At 35.9% G+C, this 20,473-nt stretch overlaps 1 protein-coding gene across 1 annotated transcript in view; it reads left to right on the forward strand.

The window, feature by feature from the left end:
• Positions 1 to 685: 685 nt before the first annotated feature.
• Positions 686 to 20,473, forward strand: part of NEK10 (NIMA related kinase 10) — a 93,941-nt gene continuing 74,153 nt past the window's right edge. The window contains exons 1-14 of the mRNA XM_065831514.2: positions 686 to 791; positions 1,117 to 1,177; positions 2,191 to 2,321; positions 2,832 to 2,930; positions 5,711 to 5,795; positions 6,526 to 6,567; positions 8,715 to 8,793; positions 9,144 to 9,211; positions 10,259 to 10,338; positions 11,470 to 11,556; positions 12,664 to 12,888; positions 13,386 to 13,525; positions 15,111 to 15,172; positions 17,407 to 17,484. Of these exons, the coding sequence (XP_065687586.1) occupies positions 718 to 791; positions 1,117 to 1,177; positions 2,191 to 2,321; positions 2,832 to 2,930; positions 5,711 to 5,795; positions 6,526 to 6,567; positions 8,715 to 8,793; positions 9,144 to 9,211; positions 10,259 to 10,338; positions 11,470 to 11,556; positions 12,664 to 12,888; positions 13,386 to 13,525; positions 15,111 to 15,172; positions 17,407 to 17,484 (1,311 nt within the window). The 5' untranslated portion in view covers positions 686 to 717. The remainder of the gene's footprint in view (positions 792 to 1,116; positions 1,178 to 2,190; positions 2,322 to 2,831; positions 2,931 to 5,710; positions 5,796 to 6,525; positions 6,568 to 8,714; positions 8,794 to 9,143; positions 9,212 to 10,258; positions 10,339 to 11,469; positions 11,557 to 12,663; positions 12,889 to 13,385; positions 13,526 to 15,110; positions 15,173 to 17,406; positions 17,485 to 20,473) is intronic.

Below are 20,473 nucleotides of genomic sequence, written 5' to 3' on the forward strand. Positions count from 1 at the left end.
GTGGCAAGTCAGACCTACAGACTGAACGTTCATCTGTAGTGGACCTAAGATGCAGTAGCAGGCCTGATGAGGCCAGGCCAGACAACTGTGCTCATCTATGGGAAGAAGCTGTGTGTCCCACTGCAAGAAAATCTGGGCTCAAATTCAGAAGACTCAGATTTCAAACTAGTGAAAATGTCTCTGGTTCCTCAGCAGACTGCATAATGTATCCATCTCATTTATTTGTCAGATACCTCCTTTCGTTACCCTTCACCTGCCTTGTTTATTTAGATGATAAAAGCATTACATTCTCTGTTGTCTGGACAACAGCATGTATGATGCAACCTTGATGTCAGCCCGTAAGCACTGCTGTAACATAAATAGATAATTCACGGTGAGAAATAATGGTATTAACATGGAAGAAGAGGAGAAATCCCAATAAAAATGAAGCGCAATAGCAAGACAGCCAATATTATCTACCTGTGTGTTGGGAAAATGACATTTCTATATGTTAGGTTAATTACTTTCTTGTTATTACCTGGAATTCTAAAGGATATCCTCATATAATGTCTGAGGGTTCATGTTGAGAAAATGGTAGAGCTGTGTTTTTTTTCTTTCTGAAAGTTTATTGGTTTGTTCTGTAAGCATTTATTGCTTTTGCTGCAATGATACAATTCTCTCTATCTATCTGTTTTTAAGGAAATGAGTTTTTTAACCGTCTGATAATAGTGGTACACGATGCCTGATCAGGACAAGAAACTGAAGAGCACAGAAAAAGCATCAGACAAAAAACCTCATGGGATGTCTGTGAGGTATAGTATCTGACATATTACTTTGAACTTCAGCAGGACCCATGCGGAATTTGCACTAGCTGCCAAAGCAGAATGCTATAATTTGAATGCAGTATAAACATGACAACGGTTACTCTGGTCACAAAGTTTATTTACACCTTTGTTGATTTAAGGCATTCTGGAGAAGCTATAAATTCTTTTCTGTGCGAAATGAGGACACTAGGCAACACTAGGAAACTTTATTTTCTATCAGTAGCATTGTTGCTTGTTGACCTTCTTTACTCTTCCAAAAGTACTTTTATGCAACTATTAACACATATCTTTATGGTGCTGTGTTTTATCCTAGGAGTTATTCTGATCTTAAAAGACTTCAGTCTCTCTTAAATGTTCAGTCAAGCAACCAGCAGGTATTTTTCAATAACTGTTATTTTCCAGTAACTATTAAACATGCTGTAGATTTGTATAATTAGAGGTAATGGTGGTTGTGGATGATACTTAGGATATTGTGTTCCATTATGACTAAACATGTCAGCAAAATCTTGTGTACTGAATGAGCTGTTATTTTTTAGTTAATTAATTTACATACTTTTATTGTTGCATATTGTCAAGCAGCCTAACAGAGTTGTTTTCTTCCACGGCATTCCACAATGTCATGAGAAGATGACCTTAGAGATGTATTACTTACAACATGATCAAGAGTGGTGAAGAATATAAAATAAAAAAAATCAGCATTTTAGCCATAAACAATTTGTGTCGGGAGAATAACACCTCAGCTAAAAATCTGCAGGGCATAAATACTGATGCATGGAACCTATAGGATACAGTAAAATCTCCTTGACCTCAAGTCCCTTAGCGAAGCTTGTGTTTGCCATTTGAAGCAAAGAAAACCGACACATGATGATGGGTGTGAGTCCTTGGAATGCCAGAACAATTTCTTCCTTTCTGTTCTGTAAAAAGATATGACAAAATGGTTTAGGGAGTTGCCCGTGTGAGATGGGAGTTATACACTCCCTTCCTGGATAGAGGCATGGAATTGTTTCTGAGCAGAAAGCTGAAACGTCTGAGTTCTACAACCTAAAAGGAATACGAAGGCTGTGCAATTGTAGAACTGGGAGAGATGAGCAGCGTAGATAATGAGTGTATGTTGTAGATTCTGTTGAGCTTTACTATTACAAATTTTTAAAGACACTGTTCTTCATGTTTTGAATATCTCCATGTACTGGTTTTCCAGCCTTGCTTTACATCAGTTTTCTGCCACATCAGTTTTGTTTTGTGTGGGGTGCGTGTATATTTTATAATGACATATTATAGGTCCAAAGTTCAAGTCAGAACTTGAGAAGAGGTACTTTTGCTTGATATCATTGTTATGATACTTAAAATGCAGCATTTGACTCACAAATACTATCCCTTTACTTCTTAGCTTCCAGCTGTATATTTTGAAAGTGGTCAAACCAGTGTGACAAGAGCTTGGCAAAATGTCAAGAGCAATGAACAAAAAGCCTGTGGTCAACAGCAAGAATCAACAGAAGTTGCTGAGCTTGAAAACTTCAGGTAAAAGCAAAAAAAGCTGATATGGTGATACTGTGTTGTATCTCTGAACATCTTTATGTATTGGAACCTTCTTGAGGTATTAAAGGCATTAATGTTTGTACTTAATGTCTGTTACTTCTGCTTTCATGTTAACACCTATCTGAGATATGGATTATATATTTTTAACTTTCTAAACCTAACTGTGAGTGTTCCTGCCTTTGTAAGTTTTAGACATGTGGTCCCACTCAGTGGAGTGTACTGTGGAGAGTTAATATAGTCCATTTAAATAAAGTCAATGTTTCTTTATTTGGAAGGCTCATATTATACCATGATAATAGTCCCAAATTATGCGTGAGACAGGTTGTTCTTCCATGCTGTTAATGTCCAGAAATGTAAAGTTGTGTTATTCCATTGCAACTGCTGATATGACATGTCTTAATTTGTCTTGCTAATGTTTAGTTTTGACCATCTGAAATTATGCTGAAGGAAGATAATCAGCAATTCAGCTTTTTTTTTTTTTTTTCTCATTAGTGTAACCTACAAGAATGAGAGAAATTTCAGCAGACACCCCAGACATACACTGTTTCAAGAGATCTTTACAGCTTTAGTTAAGAACAGACTTATCTGCAGGTCAGTATATTGAACACATTCATATCCAAGGAAGGCCACTCTTTCTTGCCTAAAGTGAAGAACCAAGATGCATGAGTGATGTTTCATATTATTTCAACAATATATACGGCATGTATATTTCAACAATAGACCTCTGTGTGGAAACTGCCAGCTTTACATGTCTGCATAATCTCAATTTTAAACAATCACTTCTGTATTGGCTTTGAAGACCAAATGCTTGGGTTAGTGGGATGGAAAAAAGACTGCCTTGGGCATATGTTAAAACTTGGATGACTGAAATTCTAACATCTGCTATGTTTCCTTGATCATTTGTTCATATCTGGTATCTGTAATCTGTGGCTTACTTTTCTAATTTAATTATGATTTTACTGATTTTACTTATATTTTATGGACTGCTGGCCATACATGGAAAGGTCAGTGTCTTTCATAAAATTCAGATGAGTTTATGCTACTGTTCATATTTATTTGCATTCGTGTGTACAACAGGATTAGAAAGGGAAAACCCTTTCTTAATGCTGCTCTGATTTGAGCGAGGAAGAAGTGCAAGACCTTAAAAAACAGGGAGGGTAGAAGAAGATATTTTCTGAAAAGTGTGTTTTTCAGAATTTCTATTACTATGCACCACTGCACTGTGTTGTATTTTTCCTTTTTAAAACCCAAGTGCATTTTCTGAGGAATCTTGAGTGCTACAGAAGCTTAAAGAAAGAATTCTAGAGAATTTAAAGGTATTAATGTGTAACTGCTAGAATTTACAGAAAAAAACCACAGTTTCCTTAAACCGTTTTTCAGAACTGACTAGGGAACTTTGATTATCTAAATGGCAGCAAGTTTAAGACAGATCACTTAAATGATTTTTAAATCCGATACCACTTTCTTTGCAAGTGAACTTTATCATCTCAGTACCCACCAATGGGATGTCAGTGGCGCAGCTTCATTTGCCAAAAGTCTAAGAATAACATGCATTGTGCCTTCCCAAGTCCTGTTTATACATTGTGCCATACCTAGCTCATATTTTGGGGTTTTTTGGTACTTCTTTTGGATTATGATAGAGCAAAACCACTCTTGTATTATAAATGAAAGCACCCAGATAAGGTTAATGAAACATGTATATATTAGTATGTATATAAAACCCATAAGGTAAGTGTAGTTACAAAGGTGATTTAGTTGCCCTTTATAAATATGTTACTATGGCTGTGATGGTGTCCTCTCTTTGGAACTACTGCCATTGAATTTTGTCAGAACCTTAGAAACTGTCACCCTCATCTACATTAGATACTTTTGCTGGCATAGCCATGTTGCTTGACGTGCAAGAAAAAAATCACACCCACTTACTGGCATCACTGTGTCAGCTGAAGTCCTGGTTGGAGATAGTTCTGTTGACAAGAAAGCTGTGATCTGCTTAGCTTAAGTAGTTTGGATGAGAAGTATAACCAAGCAGGCAGAAAAAATCCTGATGGCATATGCTGGATATACAGTAGATTATCTAGTAATATGTTTTGTAAGTGTAACTATAGTAGAAGAGGCAGTCGAGTGTTGACCCGGCTCAGAGAATTACTGTCCCTGCTTGGAAATGTGACAGATGCGTTGCTTTGCTGATGAAACTAATTTCTGTCAAGAGTCAAAGCTTTTTGAAAGAATAACTTGGTAGAACTATCATGGTAATAATCTTCAGACCACTTCAAAATCTGCACTACAAATTTTGCCTACCAGTGTATGATGGCTGTTTTCTTTCCATGTAAGTTTTGTGCCATTCTGAAGCAGCCAATTATAGAAGCATAATGAAAAATAGCATTACTTTGGGCAGAATAGTGGCATAGGAGGGCTGAGATTTCTTTTTTTTTTTTTTTGAATATCTATTTGTAATGCATTTATTTTTATCAAAATATTTTTAGCCATTGGTGTTGTTTCCAACTGCAAATGATAAAAAGGGAAGAGAACTGCCACATTGCATAGACTTCTTCTGTTCCTTGGAAACTTGCCCAGATAGTACGGATTCTGTTCTCCTGTTTAAAACAACAACAAACCTACTGCAAAGCTGCCCAAGTTTAGGTTTATTTTAAATAAGAAAATTGGGTTATATACCTCCAACAGACAACGGAAACAGTGATGCCATTATTGGTGTTTTTTGCAGGATTACTGCCCCTGGATGCTTTGTGCAAATCTGAGTTATATTTTTCTGCCAAGTTGTTTGCTGGGGAATTGTATGGAGAAATATAAAAGACGAAGTTCTATTTGGAAGTATAATCCTATATCAAGAACACTTACACTAAATAGCAAATTATTCCAAGGATTAATGATATTATAGTTTTTAAAACCCAGGATAGACTATGATAATTTAAAAAATCACTTAAAATCTAGCTATATTTACTTCTGTACCACCAATGTGTTTTTCCTATATTTTTATATAAGTGTATTTTGTGCACTGAAATTTGATATGTTGTTTTTCAATGTTTTTGCCCTTTTGGTCCTTAACCTAAACACTCAAAATAAGTTTATATCAAAGTATGATTGGTTTGTGCCTAGAGATAAGTATGAAATTTCCTTTGTCAGTTCAGTGATAGTAAGTGATGGCTGGCAATGTTCATATAATGAAATCAATTTATTTAAGGCTGTTATTATTTTTGAATATAAATGGCATTAACATTTATATAGTAGAGTATTTTATACAGCTGTTGTATGTTGCTGATTTGTTAGCTGATTGATTTCTGAATCAAAGTGTTTAAGTGTTTTAACACTTTTTAAATTGTATTTGATTTATGTTTTGAATATTTCTTTTACAGGGAGTGGGTTAATCAGGCTCCATCCATCCATTTTCTGAGAGTATTAATCTGCCTGAGGTTACTCATAAGAGATCCATGCTATCAGGTCAGTATGTCAGGATACTGTTTCTTCCCTGGATAAGAGAATGCATATGAGTTGTGTTCGTGCATGTGTATTAAAACCTGCGTTCTTATGGATGCAAATTATATGTATGTACCAGTATTTTTATATGTAAAAATGTGATTTGCAAACAAATAGATTGCAAGAGTGAATTTGTACTGTTACTGCATAACTTGCTTGATCTCTGATATTTTTTATGTAGCATCTGCTGGTGCCAACCCTAACAAAGAACCTGTAAATCTCCATAACAGATGACTTGCTCTGAGCTCTAGACTCTGTAGTTTACTTTACCATGTAGATATGTAAAATTCCCATAATGTAGTAAGGGAAGAAAAGTGAAAGCTGCCTATTCCTCCTAGCAGCCCAATGTTCTGAACCACAAACAAGTAGCTTTTAATTTTATTCTGGCTATTACAGTTGTTATTCATAGGACTAAGCCTTAGACATCTGTTAAGATATTTGTTTTCGTGTATTTCTTTACTGTGTGTTCCAAAGCTTATACTGTTTTTCCAGTTTTAAAACCTTTGAAATGTCACTGCTGTGTTTTTATTTATCAACTTATTATAAGTAATTCAGAACTCTGAATCCATTTATTTTGACCACTGGAGCTAAGGCTTCTCAACATTCATAACAAACAGACCATTTATATTCTAGTGTTCTCTGATTCTAGCACTTTCTGTATCTTATTTTATTTTTTTCTTCAATTTTCTTTTAGGAAATGCTCCACAGCTTGGGTGGGATTGAAAATCTAGCTCAGGTAGAATTCCTCATAGTACTTTTGCTTGTTATGGTGCATGTCAGTCTCTTATGCTTAAAATTAAATACTCTGTAAAAAAACATGTATTCTTGGTTTACGGAAAGAAGCGAGTCTATTCCTCTGTTTGCTCATAAGCACTTGATGTGTTTTTTTTTCAATAGTGCACAAAGTAGCTCTTCTTACATTCCAACAGCATTTAACTCAGGACTTTTAATTACGAGGCTTAACAAATGCCCCCTGAAGTGGGAGAAGGATTAGGAAAGTCAGCACAATTGGTTCAGTCAAAAGAAACCGTAGACTTTTGAAAGAAGATGAGTAAATCACCTTGAACTGTAGTAAATTCCTTTTCAGAGGTAGAAACACGGTTATTGAATGTTGAACAGGTTTAAATGTGGGGACTACAATGCTTTTGCATTACAAAACATTATTGATGACTGATTGTTGTATTGTTATTGCTCTGTTAATGCTGCTTTACTCCTGGGTTTTTAGTGCTGGATCATCAGTGCCAATTTAGCAGTGAGATATGAGGTATCTTGAATAGCTTTGAAATTGCTGGGAGTCTTCTTTCTAGAAAGACATCAGAACTTTTTGTAGCAAATATATCTTTCTAGGATGCAGTCATCATTCATTAATATTTACGGACCCACCTGTATTTCAAAGAACCAACAGTGTGCTATGAGCCCTTTGGTCAGACAACCACCTGTTTGAAACGACCCTGAAGTTGCAGGAGTTAAAGACTGGTAGTTTTTAATGGATATGGCTCCCACAGGAGCTGCTTGGTTTTCCAGTGCCATTAGTGTGTGTCATTAATGCTTAGCCCTGTTTTTTGAGGAGCTTGCACAGTGCAAAGTGCCGTGTCCTGTTGAGATGTTGACAACATCTGCAAGTGGTTCTCAGCGCAGAAATCCAAATTGTGTCATTAATAAAAGTTTTTACTATGCATGTGTTACTGGCATAGAGAATTTTTAAAATAATGACATGTAATTTTTATGATTTTTTTTTTTTTTAACTTTTGGGGAACTTAATCCTTCATGTCCTTTGCATCAAGATAAAATTAAGTGTTAAACGTGTTTCCAGCACTCTCAAATGCAGTTTGAAAAAAAGAAAGTTATAGCTCAGACTTTCAAAAATCCGCCAGAAATTTGGAGGGTGACAGTGATTTCAAGCTGAATTGCACATCCAAATATTGCCAGGTCACAGGTCTAAAGTCCTCTCTTAGGCAATTTTATACAGCAGTAAAACCTTTTTTTTTTTTTTTTTTTTTTTTTGAGCAGTTTCAGATAAAAAACTGTTCTCGTGTAAAGTGCTTTGGGGTGTTTTAGTAGAAAACACTGATAAAATTATTACCAACATTACTTTGCATAGTAGTGTCCTCCTCATGTGAGTTTTCTTCTTAAATTATGTGCTACTACTGTAGTTCTAGCCTCTTTGTACATCTGCTTGAAACCCCTGTAGTTTCCCTGTACAGTGTTCTGGAAATTTCAAAATGCCACTGTATGTAAAACTTAACATATAAATGATACAGAGAATCACATAATGATTTTGTGTCCTGACAATCATTACATCCCTCTGATAGTTTTGATTTCCTGGAAAAATATGTATGGGTACTTAAGAGGGTTGTTAAAAAAGATTGACCATCATTTCCCACCATTTTGACCCATATGTCGAAATATAAAAAATCCCCCCCCTGCAGTTATGTAGGTTTTGTAGAGTCTGAGCCCGTCAGCTCTGTGGACTGATGATCCATCTGGCTGTTCCAAACAGTGGCCAATAGTAGATGCTGAGAGAAAGGTTTGAGAGCAGAAGCATGAAGCGATAATTCCCCAGAAAAGCCTTATCAAGCTCTAGCAGCTTGCAAAGAACGGCATTTTGGCACTAAAAGTAGGGTCGTCGTATTTGATAGTCTTCAGTGAATCTTCCTCTTCTAGAATTTTAGACTTGCTTTTTTGTTTCTTAAACTTCCAAAATCTCTTCTGTTCTCCGACAAGTTTTACAGCAAAAGTGTGTGGGAAGTTGCAAACTCAACTTTTTCGTGAAACAGATGCACCACCTATGGGCTATTTCTGTGCATAACAGTCCTAGGTGTATGAATTCTTAAAACCTTGTTTTTAATGTAATCCTTTATTTTTTTTCCCCCCCTATTGTAGTATATGGAAATGGTAGCAAATGGCTATCTTGATTACGGAGAAAAGCACCATAATGTGGACAAGTTGGTCAACATGACATGTAAGCGTTACAGCTGATAACATAAATTATAAGGGCACTTAAAACTTTTTGTGTGAGGCTTAAGCTGTTTTAAATACTTGATGATCATTAAGAAAGATATTACTAAATTAATTGTAGGCATCATCACACAAGTAAAAACAGAAATTGCTGTGGAGATGAACATCTTGGTTTTGTACATAAGTAATATTTCCTTAAGAAATTAATACTTCTTTACGTACTGAAGTAACAGAGTGAAATGAGATAGTCATGGTTCAAAGAACATATCTGGTATTTTGCTTTATTACTGATTAGTAAAATGAAAAATATTAAGTGGTAAGGCTTCAATTTACGTGATTTCCTTTGTTCCATAGACATTTTCCAAAAGCTTGCTGCTGTTAAAGATCAAAGACAATGGGTTATAGCAAGTGGAGCACATAAAGTAAGTGCTTTATAAACTTGCCAATTATGACTAATTAACTAGTTAATGAATGACTTACGCTTTTTCAGATTTGATCTAAGTGGGAGTAAATTCCTTACCTTGCCAAGCTTTTAAAGTAAGATAATCTCAGTTCTGTGTGTTACGGATGTATTAGTAACATCATAAAAATTATTTCTTGTGTGTAAGCTAATTGGACTGATGCATGGTTATTGGTTGTTTGAGAGAAATACGTCTTAAATGTTTGGACTAAACTTATTATAAAAATTGGTACTGATGTTTGCACTGTGCTTAGCTACATTAATATGACATAGATTGTTTTATATATATTTTAAATATAAAAATATTTTTATTTATATTTTTTGAGTATGATTTTTACTTATAAAAGTATTCTGTATCTAAATGGAACAATGTCAACTTAGAGAGTGAAAACCCAGACATCCCTTGCTATATGTTACTGCCAGCCTAAGGATCTATACTTAACCATTGCTGATTTATGGCCAAACTGAGAAAGAGTTGAGATCAAGATCAGTATAACTAGTGCTTCACGATTCTATTATGCTGCAGGACAACATTAGCAATTGTGATCAGAGAGTATCCAACACCACATTTGTATAGGACATAAACAAATATGAAATTTATTTTTATATAAAACATTAACAGAATATATGCAGGGCCCTAAATGACATACTACATTATTTAAATATACGCTGAAAATTAATGTTTTGCTTCACGAAGCCTTGATTTAGAGTTCTGAAGTGTTTTACTTAGGAACAGATTTTTACAATGGTGTATTAAGTTAAATGGATGTTTTAGCAGTCAAGAGAGGTGCTGAGTGCTGTTTGAGAAGAAACATCCTTGCTTGTCCTAAGACTGGGTGTATTATTAGTCTGTAAGTGTATATTTAAGTGTACTTTAAATGTACCGAGGACTTTTAGTGTATTGTGTTAGCATTTGCTACCGATTTTGACTTTTTGATAAATACCTCTATATATGTTTGAGTCATAAAAGAAAATTCTTATTTGTCATCTTTCATGTTTCATTTTCCAGACCTTAGTAAATTTGTTATCTGCCAGAGACAGCAATGTGCTCTTGGGTGCCCTCCTTGCCCTGATTAGCCTCGCAGAAAGGTAGGTTCACGATAAGCATTTCAATGTTATCTCTTGACACAATATTAAAACTACCATTTATGAGAAAGACTTGTTTTTAAATGAGGCCTTGTTCTGTGTAGGTCTATGAAATGTGCTTAATTTTATACTGAAGCAGTAGAAAATAAGTAGGAAGTTTGGTACTTGCAGCAGACTTCTTGCTCATGTGGAGAACTTTGCAAGACTGGAGCCATAGAATCCTTCTTTGCAATCCCTGTGCAGGATTCTGAAATTCTTCCTGACTTTCTGCATATAAATATATTTTGTGTAGAGCTTGATATAACATTGCCTCACAACAGCCAGCAAGAATATTGTTCAGTGTAGTAAATAATGAATGCATATGCTCAAATCGGTGTTTGTATATACTTTCTTTACTAATGGCTTTTTAAAATAAAGATAAGCCTTTTTCCTGGTATGGAGGGAAAAAAAGGAAAAGGAAGATAACAGCATCTTTCATCCTTAATAATTTTATAGAGGAAAAGCTGTTACTTTTAAAGTATTGTGCTGACTTCTAGACTTGTATAACAAACTTATCTTTTAAATGAAAAATCATAAGGAAAATTACAAAACTGAAGGGAATATGCGCAAGTCCTTGAGATCAGTAGAAATTTACTTACTAAGGTTTCTCTGGATTTTATCTTTTCCCAAATCTCTTTCATTCTATTTCAGTTTATATATATATTTTTATATCAGCATTAATTTAAATGATGTTATACCTACATTTACAACTTCTATTTAACTTTCTTCACAGAATTAAATGTGTTATATTTTGACGGATAATGGACTGAATATTACAAATATTAATGAAAATTGTGTTTGATTCTTCTCATTTGCTTAATTTCTAGTATGAAACAAATGAAATACACTCATGTCTTTACTTCTATACATTCATACTTTCTTTTTTTAACTGGGAAAATTGGAAGTTATTGCATTGTCACTCTTCACCCAGCATATTTTTGTGGCTTTACATATTAGTGTGCACAGTATGATATTATTATATAAAACTTTAGAAAAAAAATATTGGTTGAATGTATAAGGAAAGAGGCTAAAGAACAATGTATCTTTTTCATATAATTTAATTTGATACAAATACCAGGAATAATCAATTTGCAGTCCGGAATGTAGGGAGAAGATAAGTGAGCTCACCATTGTTGAGAACTTGCTGGTGATATTACATGAATACGATTTGCTTTCTAAAAGGTGAGACTTTGCTTGTAGATTAATTGTGTTAAAATATATTTTGACCTTTTCATTTAGGGAGATGTTTATTTAGAGGAATTAGATAATGTGCCACTTTACTATATTCAACATAAGTTTCTGAAACCTATGTATTTTGGGCCAGATATTGATAGAGCAAAATATTTTCTAGTAGTTTCGTTATAAGCTGTCTCCTCTCATTCCACTTATGGCCTATGGTGCAGTGCAAATAAATTGCAATGTTACCATAAAGTGACATCAGCTGCTTTTCTTGGTGTGTCGCATCTTTGTTCCTGGCAGACCTGAGACTCTCAAATCTGATGTGTCACTTATACTATCACATTTAAAATTCAGAAGAGATTTTTAAAAATTTCACGCTTAATTGTTTCATGCATGTAAATTATTTTACATATGACTGAAGATAAAGAAATTGAATATACCGGTATATTTTATTTGGCTTCTGGGTTTGAAATTATTTAGATTATACGTAAAGCAGAAGTTTGTTATGAAAACAAGAATGTAAATGTAGACAGGAAGCAAAATGAATCTAAACACACATGCAGCTTTTTCGCTTAAAGTGGAAATGAAAATCCTGGACTGTATTTTCTATGGAAAGTCCACCTTAATTGGCGTGAAGTTAATGGAAATCTTGTATAAACCTTTTGAATTATATGTTGAACCCCTTTTGTAAAAATAATATTAAAACCATACTGGAAAACAATTATGATTGTTTGTGGAGTTTTTCTAATTCCACAGATGCACTTCACATGTGCCTGCAGTCTGTGCTACTTGTAGGACTCTTGCCATTATCCAGAAGCTGGTACCATGGATGACTGCAGCCCCCCTGGCCGCTCCATCCTTGCTGTGTGTGCTTGGCTGCCTATCCTGGCTGTCAAACTCCATGTAAATATAATTTCATCCCTTGTGAAAATGTGGACAACCAGTTTACAGTGACTTTAAGCAGTTTTCCTTAACTTTTTTTTTTTTTTTTTAATAGGAAACAGATCTCCTTTCATAAACGTTTGATGTGTTTTCTCCCCTTTGCTAACTGGCAAGACAAGGTAATGATCGTTATCGTATCATTAACATTTCTTGCTGGTTTCATTTTAGACTCACAGCAGAGTTGCTACGTCTCCTCTGTGCAGGGTCACAAGTCAAAAAGCAAATAAAAATATATGAAGGAATTCCAGTCTTGCTCAGTTTACTCCATTCTGATCATATCAAACTTCTATGGAGTATAGTTTGGATTCTGGTACAGATTTGTGAAGACCCTGAGATGAGTGCAGAAATCCGGATTTGGGGTGGAATCAAGCAGCTCCTTCACATACTGCAAGGGTAGGTGTTCAGTTCTCAACCTTGTGGCCGTTATATGAGACTGTATTGCTTTTTGAATTTGACCAAGCACTGTTTTATCAAATAGCATCTCTTTTTTTGTTTAGTTGTATGTGGTGTCTGTAGAAATAAAAAGGCTATTTAGCACATAATGAATAAGCAATACTTTTTCAGCTCTGCATACTTCGTTGTTATCTCAAAGTGTTTTCAATATTTTCAGTGTATAAACTAAATAATGAGTAGATTATAAATATATCATTACTGCCTGGTTAGTTTCCCTGTTAATTAGACTCCTATTTAGTGAGCTAGAATTGTGAATATAATTGATGAACATTGTAAAGGAATTTTCTGTTTAACAGCTTGTTTGCTTTTTCAAAGTGTATTAGCTAATTTAGTGAAAAAACATACAATTTTTTAGAACTTAAAAAATGGCTAACAAATACGTGTTAAGCCTTTTTTTTTTTACACTGCAATTTGTTTGTTTGTTTGTTTGTTTTCAGGGAAAGGAATCTCGTTTCTGATCGCTCTTCGGTTGGAAGTCTATCTAGTGCAAACGCAGCAGGGAGAATCCAACATCTTCATTTGTCAGATGATTTGAGTCCTGATGAGATGCAAGAAAATACTTTCTCACTTCAAGCAGGTAAGTTTGTACGGCCTAATCCTCTTTTGTGTGTTTGCTTGCACAAAGGGATTAAGAATATTTCACAATTGAAATTGTAAACATTTATACCTGATTTAGGGGCTAGGAGCAGCAAGTCAGCTGTGTTTATTTCTGAATGTGCAAAACCAGCACATATTTTTAAAAAAACATACCTTTTTTTAGAAAGAAGCAAAGCATTAAGTATGTACATGGGAATTGGATATGTTTCTTCTACCTGTAAAACTATCTCAAATATATATGTATAAATATATATTTAAAATTTTGTTTTTTCACGTGAGATTAACCCCTCTATTCAAATTTACTATGGTAGATCAATCATGAATTGATTATGATGGGACTCTTTCAAAGTGGTATTTTAAAGACTACCAGTCAGGTGAGCATTCCTCATTAATTATTGAGAGAATTTCTTTTAGAGGATATTTGTCAACAGCAGGTCAACTATCCATTCTAAAAGGTCTTCCAGAGGATCATGTGTTTTTCCAGTGACTGTAGAGGGATATTGCAAAATATCCTTAGTAGGATTACATGCAACTTTGCAGTATCTTCCTGAAAGCTGTAACATAAGCCATGTTTTTGAATAAAATGAATGTTACCCCTGTAATGTGAAATAAATTGCAGTACCAAAAGTATTGCCGCTGTGGAGCATACTTCTGGGTTACTTCTGTTTTCCTTAAGGAGTCCTAAGAGAGAAGTGGTGTTGAACTTACAGAGGTCTTTTTTTATTTCTGATTGAGTATGTGTTGATATCTTTGGCCTTCAGTATTGGGTGTAGGTAGCAAGGTTTTTTTAGCAGTGGTGGCCTCTCTGGGAAGAGGCGAGGGATTGTCCTGTGCTGGACACAGCTTTGTCCAGGTGGCTCCACAGCAGATCCACTGCTAGCCAAAGCTCAGCCCATCAGTGAAGCCAGTGGTGCATCTGTGAAAACGTAGTTGAGAAATGGCAAAAGCACTGGACAAGCAGAGAAGGAGAGGAAAACAAAAAGGTGAGAAATACAGTGCAAATGCCAAGGTCAGAGAAGAAGGAGAGGGAGGGGGAGACACCAGAGCAGAGATTCCCCTGTAGCCCATGGGAGAGGCCTTGGAGGAGCAGGTATTCACACTGCAGCTTGTGGAGAGGACCCATGCTAGACAGGGGAGAAGTGTGAAGAGAAAGGAGCAGCAGAGTGGAACTGTTACGTACTGATCGTAACCCTCATCCACCAGATCCAGGTAAACAGAGATGGGAGTGAAGATGAATCTGAAGGAAAAACATACAGTGTGGGGAATTAAGTGGTGTTTTCATTTTTTTTTTCCGTATCAAAATCTGTTTTAATTGGCATTAAATTAAATCAGTTTTCCCCAAGTCAAGTCTGTTTTGCCTGTAATGGTAACTGGTAAGCCACATCTCTGTCTTTATCTTGACCCAGGAACATTTCCATCCTATTTTCTCCCTCTGTCCTTTTAAGTAAGAGGAGTGAATGAGCAGCTGGATGGGCATTTGGCCCTTAGCTAGGGTTATCTCACCACACTATCTGAATATCTTTATGAATCTGGCCCTAAATGTTACATCTGAATTTTTATTCTAGCTTGTTGTGCTGCAATTACTGAACTGGTGCTCAATGAGACTAACGCGTACCAGGTAGTACAGGTAGGAAGACTTCATTCAGTTAAGTAGGAAATTATAGTTTATAATTCGCCTTAATTGTTCTTATTTGTCAACATCATTTATTTAACAAAAAAAAAAATTGGAAAGAGATTGGAAAATATGCCTTTTTATAACTTTACTATCTCTGTTTCCTTATACATTTACACACAGAGACATATACACAAAGGTATCAACATATGTATTTAGTTGTCTGGGTGAATAAACAGCTGTATTTGGACACAGGGTTCATTTCGATTGGCATCTCTTGCCGTGCTTTTGCCATAGTGAAAATAAGATGGTAAATAAAAGTAATAATTGAATTAACCGAGAAATACAAATTCTGAATTTCATGACTTCTATTAAAACAAAGTCCGTGCAGCTTCATCTTGGTGCTTTGTTTCACAATTTCTCTTTTCCTCAGAGTTTGGTATTTCCCAGATAACTTCCTGGCATCCCATGCCCAAGGTTGTGTTTCTAAATTGCATTTTAAAATTTAGTGTTTAAATCAGCTAGAATCTATGATTCTGAAAACTATTCTTAAAATCCCTGGTATATATTCCACATGTAGTCAAAGAGACAAATATTTAGGGCATTGATACCAACTAAAATCTGGAACCAGCTCTTATACTCCAGATGTTTAATCAGTGATCAAAGCCTTTGTGTTAGCTTAAAACCCAACTAGAGATACTCTTAGAGGAATTGAGAGAACAAAGAGCTATAACTATGACTGGGAGTGAAGTCTGTGTGTATTTCAAATGTATTGGTTAAGAGGAAAGGAATGAAAGTAAGTATAGAAAAAAAAAATCTATGTACTTTAAGCACTAAAATGATCAATAAACCCTACTGATTTAGACAATGTTTTATTTAAACAAGGTAACTGTGTACATTTTAGGCTGAGTCTGGTTTCATCAAAATAAAATATCACTTACCTAAATTGGATATATTTTGGAAAGAGTGTAACTACTGGGGGATTTGGGAAATAAAAGACTGATTTTAACATAGAATTTTTCTGCATTGCTGTAGCAGTGCATGATAACTGTGGTGTCAGTAAATTGCTTACAAATTGATGGGACGACGTGCAGGCTGCAAAAAGATGTTTCAAGCTTAACTTCTTTCCCCACTCATCCTGTTAAAAGACAATGACCTCTCCCTTTGTCAAAACATCAGGGAGTCTCCCTCTTTCAGGTCAGGACATCGCTTCAAGTATGGTCATTTCAACTGGAGTTCCACTCTACAACAACCTCTTCTGTTTTGAATCCTGCTTCTTTCTCTGTGCTAATATAATTTGAGAGTTGCATGGTGGACAAAATGAAGGAACTCAGGTTAAAAACAGATAGAGGAAGAAGACTTGCAGCTCTTTCAGTTACATGCTGAGAAAATCGAGCTAGGTGACTTCTAAAGGTCTATCTCATTAAGTGGCAAAGTATTCTTGGTTCATGCAGTTGAGATCCATTTACTTCCGCAGTGGCTGCTCTCTACCTGTCCATCCTGTGTCCTTGCCTCAACTTACAGCCTCGATAGCAGTCTGGAGCAGTCCTGGTAGCAGGCAATATGTATTTATGACTCAAGGGCTCTACTGCACAGCCTAAAATCTTAGCTCAACTCTACCTTCAAGAACAGTTTAAGATAATATGTCAGGAACTACAGCAGAGCCTCTGCAGGGCTGACACATGTTCCCCCCAACTCTGCTAGAGAGGGGAGGGTATTTTCCAACAAAGAGCTTGTCAAATAATTGTGAGCAGTACTGAAACTAAATCTACCAGTGCCCACAAGTCAAACCAAAACAATGGATACATTAATAAAGACACAAGTATGGTTACATGAAAATGGAAGTTGAAATACAGTATGGATTTAGCAAAATCCTGCTGAAAGCATAGACATTTTCTTCAGGCTATCCCTTATGGTGTTTCTTCAGTTTATATTTGTTGTGGCTTGTGGTTCCTCACAGTTCAAAATCTCCACATGGTGATGGGAGATCTGTTGCTGCAATTGACTTCACCTCTAAAGATAAAAGCATTGTTTCATATTCTGTTCACAAACCCTTTGCAGTATCAGTTTAAATGTAACTACAATTTCAGTCTTATGTGTGTTTGAGTCATTTGAGCCTAGGTGTGCAGTAAGATGTTCAGAACTTGTCAATTGGTATTGCCTTCTGATTTATCTGAAATAACATTGCTTTTTATTTGCGGTTTCTATGCAGAGGAGTGCTATTAATATTGACCTTTCTCTGTTTCCAGGCAAATGGAATATATACAATAGCAAAGCTGATTTTACCAAACAAAGAAAGGAATCCTGAGAAAGCTAATTTATTACAGGTAACTCTTTTTTTTTTTTTTTTCTTTGCACATTGAAAGCCCCAAACAGTCCCTGAGAATTTTTTACGATTTTAAAATTTATTTTAATGTACAGTAAAAAAATCTTACTGAACAGGGGGAAAAAAAAAAAACCTCCTCTAAAACAAACCCAGGAGTAACAAGTGGCCAGAGACTGAAAGTTAAATAGTGACTCAATTTCTGGTGTTCTTTTCTGATGTTTTTTGACACCTCATACACTGTAAAGAAAAATGAATATTTTTCTTGTGATAATCTCTCCTCCACTTGTTCAGGCTGCCAAGCATCAGATCATCTTTTTACTGCTTTGATCTTCACTGGAACTACTGTAGATTTGATACAGTACTAATATGTTTCTTTCTGGATCATCTTACTGTGGTTGAATGTGGTTAAATGAACTACAGGAAAAGAGCACATGAAGTAGACCAAATTTAAATGTAGGATAAATATAGTGCTAATAAGCATAGAATGGTTCTTGGTTTTGCATGTTGATACACCCCTAAATCTACTGGTTTGAGTCAACTTGGGCTAAAAGACCTTATCACCATGTTCAAAAGCTACAAAGAAGATGGAGACACCTTTTTTAAAAAGAGTGACATGGAAAAGACCAGCGGTAATGGGTACAAGTTACTCTTGGGGAGATTTCTCATGATGAGAACAATCAGCCATTGGAATAGTCTCCCCAGGGAAGGGGTGGATTCTTGAACATTGGACACTTTCATGATTCAGCTAGACAGGGTGCTGGGCCATCTTGTCTAGACTCTGCTTTTGCCAAGAAAAGTTGAACCAGAAGATCCTTGAGGTCCCTTTCAACCTTGTATTCTGTGACTCTGCAAAATTTATGTGTAGTAATTAATTATCTGGTAGCTCTTCTCCAGCCTCTGTGAAGTGGTGTTGGTGTCTCTCTAAGCTACAGGAAAGTAGTGGGTCTGGGGTGCAGGAATTCACACAACTGCTGCTGCTCTGGTTGCCTTTCCATGGGCAAGTGTGAGGAGGTCCTTGGCACAGGTGGATCCTGCCTCTCACCTGGTCTTTGTTCTGGCATTAATGATCATGTATGAAAACTAAATCAGTTTCAGGCAAACAATAAGAAGTATTTTTTTTAATGAAACCTTGTTCAGATTCTCACACTGCTCTCTGTATTGCCTTTGTCATCATTACTGTTATGCAAAACAGTTGCAGCTATTGGAAAACCCTTTTTGAATTTCATAGGCATTTCTCTTAGCATTCTCACAATGCTGCTCTGGTTTCTTTACTGCTCCATTGTCTGTGTTCTCAACAGTTAAATTTTCAGCTTCTTTTTTACCATGCTACCTTAGTGATCTTACTCCATTACCTCAAGTGTAGCAGTGATATCTGTCATTTATTCTGCATACATACCATATATAAAATGATCATGCCTTAACTGAAGCATATCACAAACGTTAAATATTAATCTCACTATGCTAGTGTGAGAAAGACAAATATTATTGCCATTTAAAATCTCTATTTGTCTCATTAATCTGTTATCATGTCCCTTCACTAATGGGCTTTCTACAGTAAGATCTATGTGTAGTCTCTAAAAGGAAAAAGTTTGAATGTAGAGACTCTGGCCCAGCTGGTCTGGGTTATTCTGTACAGCGAAGTTGTGACTCAGTGGAATGCTGGACATCGGAACACACCATCCTGCTCCTGTGATGGGGAGTTTACTTTGAACTAAAAAGAAATGTTGTCTGTAAAAGAAACAGCATCTTAGCAGCATTAACATGCATTTCTTTCCTGTAAAATTTCAAGTATCCTGCTTCCTTCAAAAGTAGCATTTGGCCTTTGTTTTCTTCATTTAACACCTTTCCTCTGTATTGAAAGGTTTGTTTTTAATGTGGGGATTAATTCTGCTATTATCACTAATTCACAGTTACCGTTGTCTAAATAGGGATTATCATGCTGGACTGTGGTAGTGTTTTAGTCACTGATGCAACAAAGTAATCCTGGAATATTGTGTCCAGTTCTGGGCCCCTCAGTTCAAGGACAGGAAACTGGTGGAGAGAGTTCAGCGCAGGGCAACAAAGATGATGGAGTGGAGCATTTCCCTTATGAGGAAAGGCTGAGGGAGCTGGGTCTTTAGCTTGGAGGAGACTCAGGGGTGACCTTATTAATGTCTACAGATATATAAAGAGTGAGTGTCATGAGGATGGAGCCAGGCTCTTCTCGGTGACAAACTATGTTAGGACAAGGGGTAATGGGTTCAAACTGGAACACAAAAGGTTCCACTTAAATTTGAGAAGAAACTTCTTCTCAGTGAGGGTGCCAGAGCACTGGAACAGGCTGCCCAGGGTGGGTGTGGAGTCTCCTACTCTGCAGACATTCAAAACCCGCCTGAACACATTCCTGTGTAACCTCATCTAGGTGTTCCTGCTCTGGCAGGGGGATTGGACTGGATGATCTTTCGAGGTCCCTTCCAATCCCTAACATTCTGTGATTCTGTAAACTATGTTAAAGGCATATACTATTTGCATTGTTTTAGATACCAGTATCTTATTTCCCTTTGGCTTACTTTACATCATCATCTTTGTTTGGTCAGCCATGTATGTGCCGTTATTGACTCTTGATAAACAGAATTAAAGATGAGTTGCGTAAAAGCATACATGTTAACTACCTGCCAGTGGCTGTTTTAAAAATCAAATTTCTTCAGTAGACATCATATTGAAACTAAGGTACATAAAGACAGAAACTGAGGTACATAAATATCTCTGTAAATATGAACTTCATGTATTCTTTTTTCTTTTTTGTCCTCGGTTAGAACTTATGGTGTTCTACACTACATTTTTCAGAAAAAAATGCAAAATGCTATTTCTAGTGCATCATTAAAAACCCACTGATTACATTTACCTTTTTCAGCACTGGAGAAGAGAGCAGGTCTCAAGTGTTGAGCTATCTGCAAATGAAGAGATGATTGAGACTTAAATGTTCCTCAGCATGTAATATAATTGTCATT

This window comes from Patagioenas fasciata, chromosome 2, assembly GCF_037038585.1.
Source record: "Patagioenas fasciata isolate bPatFas1 chromosome 2, bPatFas1.hap1, whole genome shotgun sequence".
NCBI lineage: Eukaryota > Metazoa > Chordata > Aves > Columbiformes > Columbidae > Patagioenas > Patagioenas fasciata.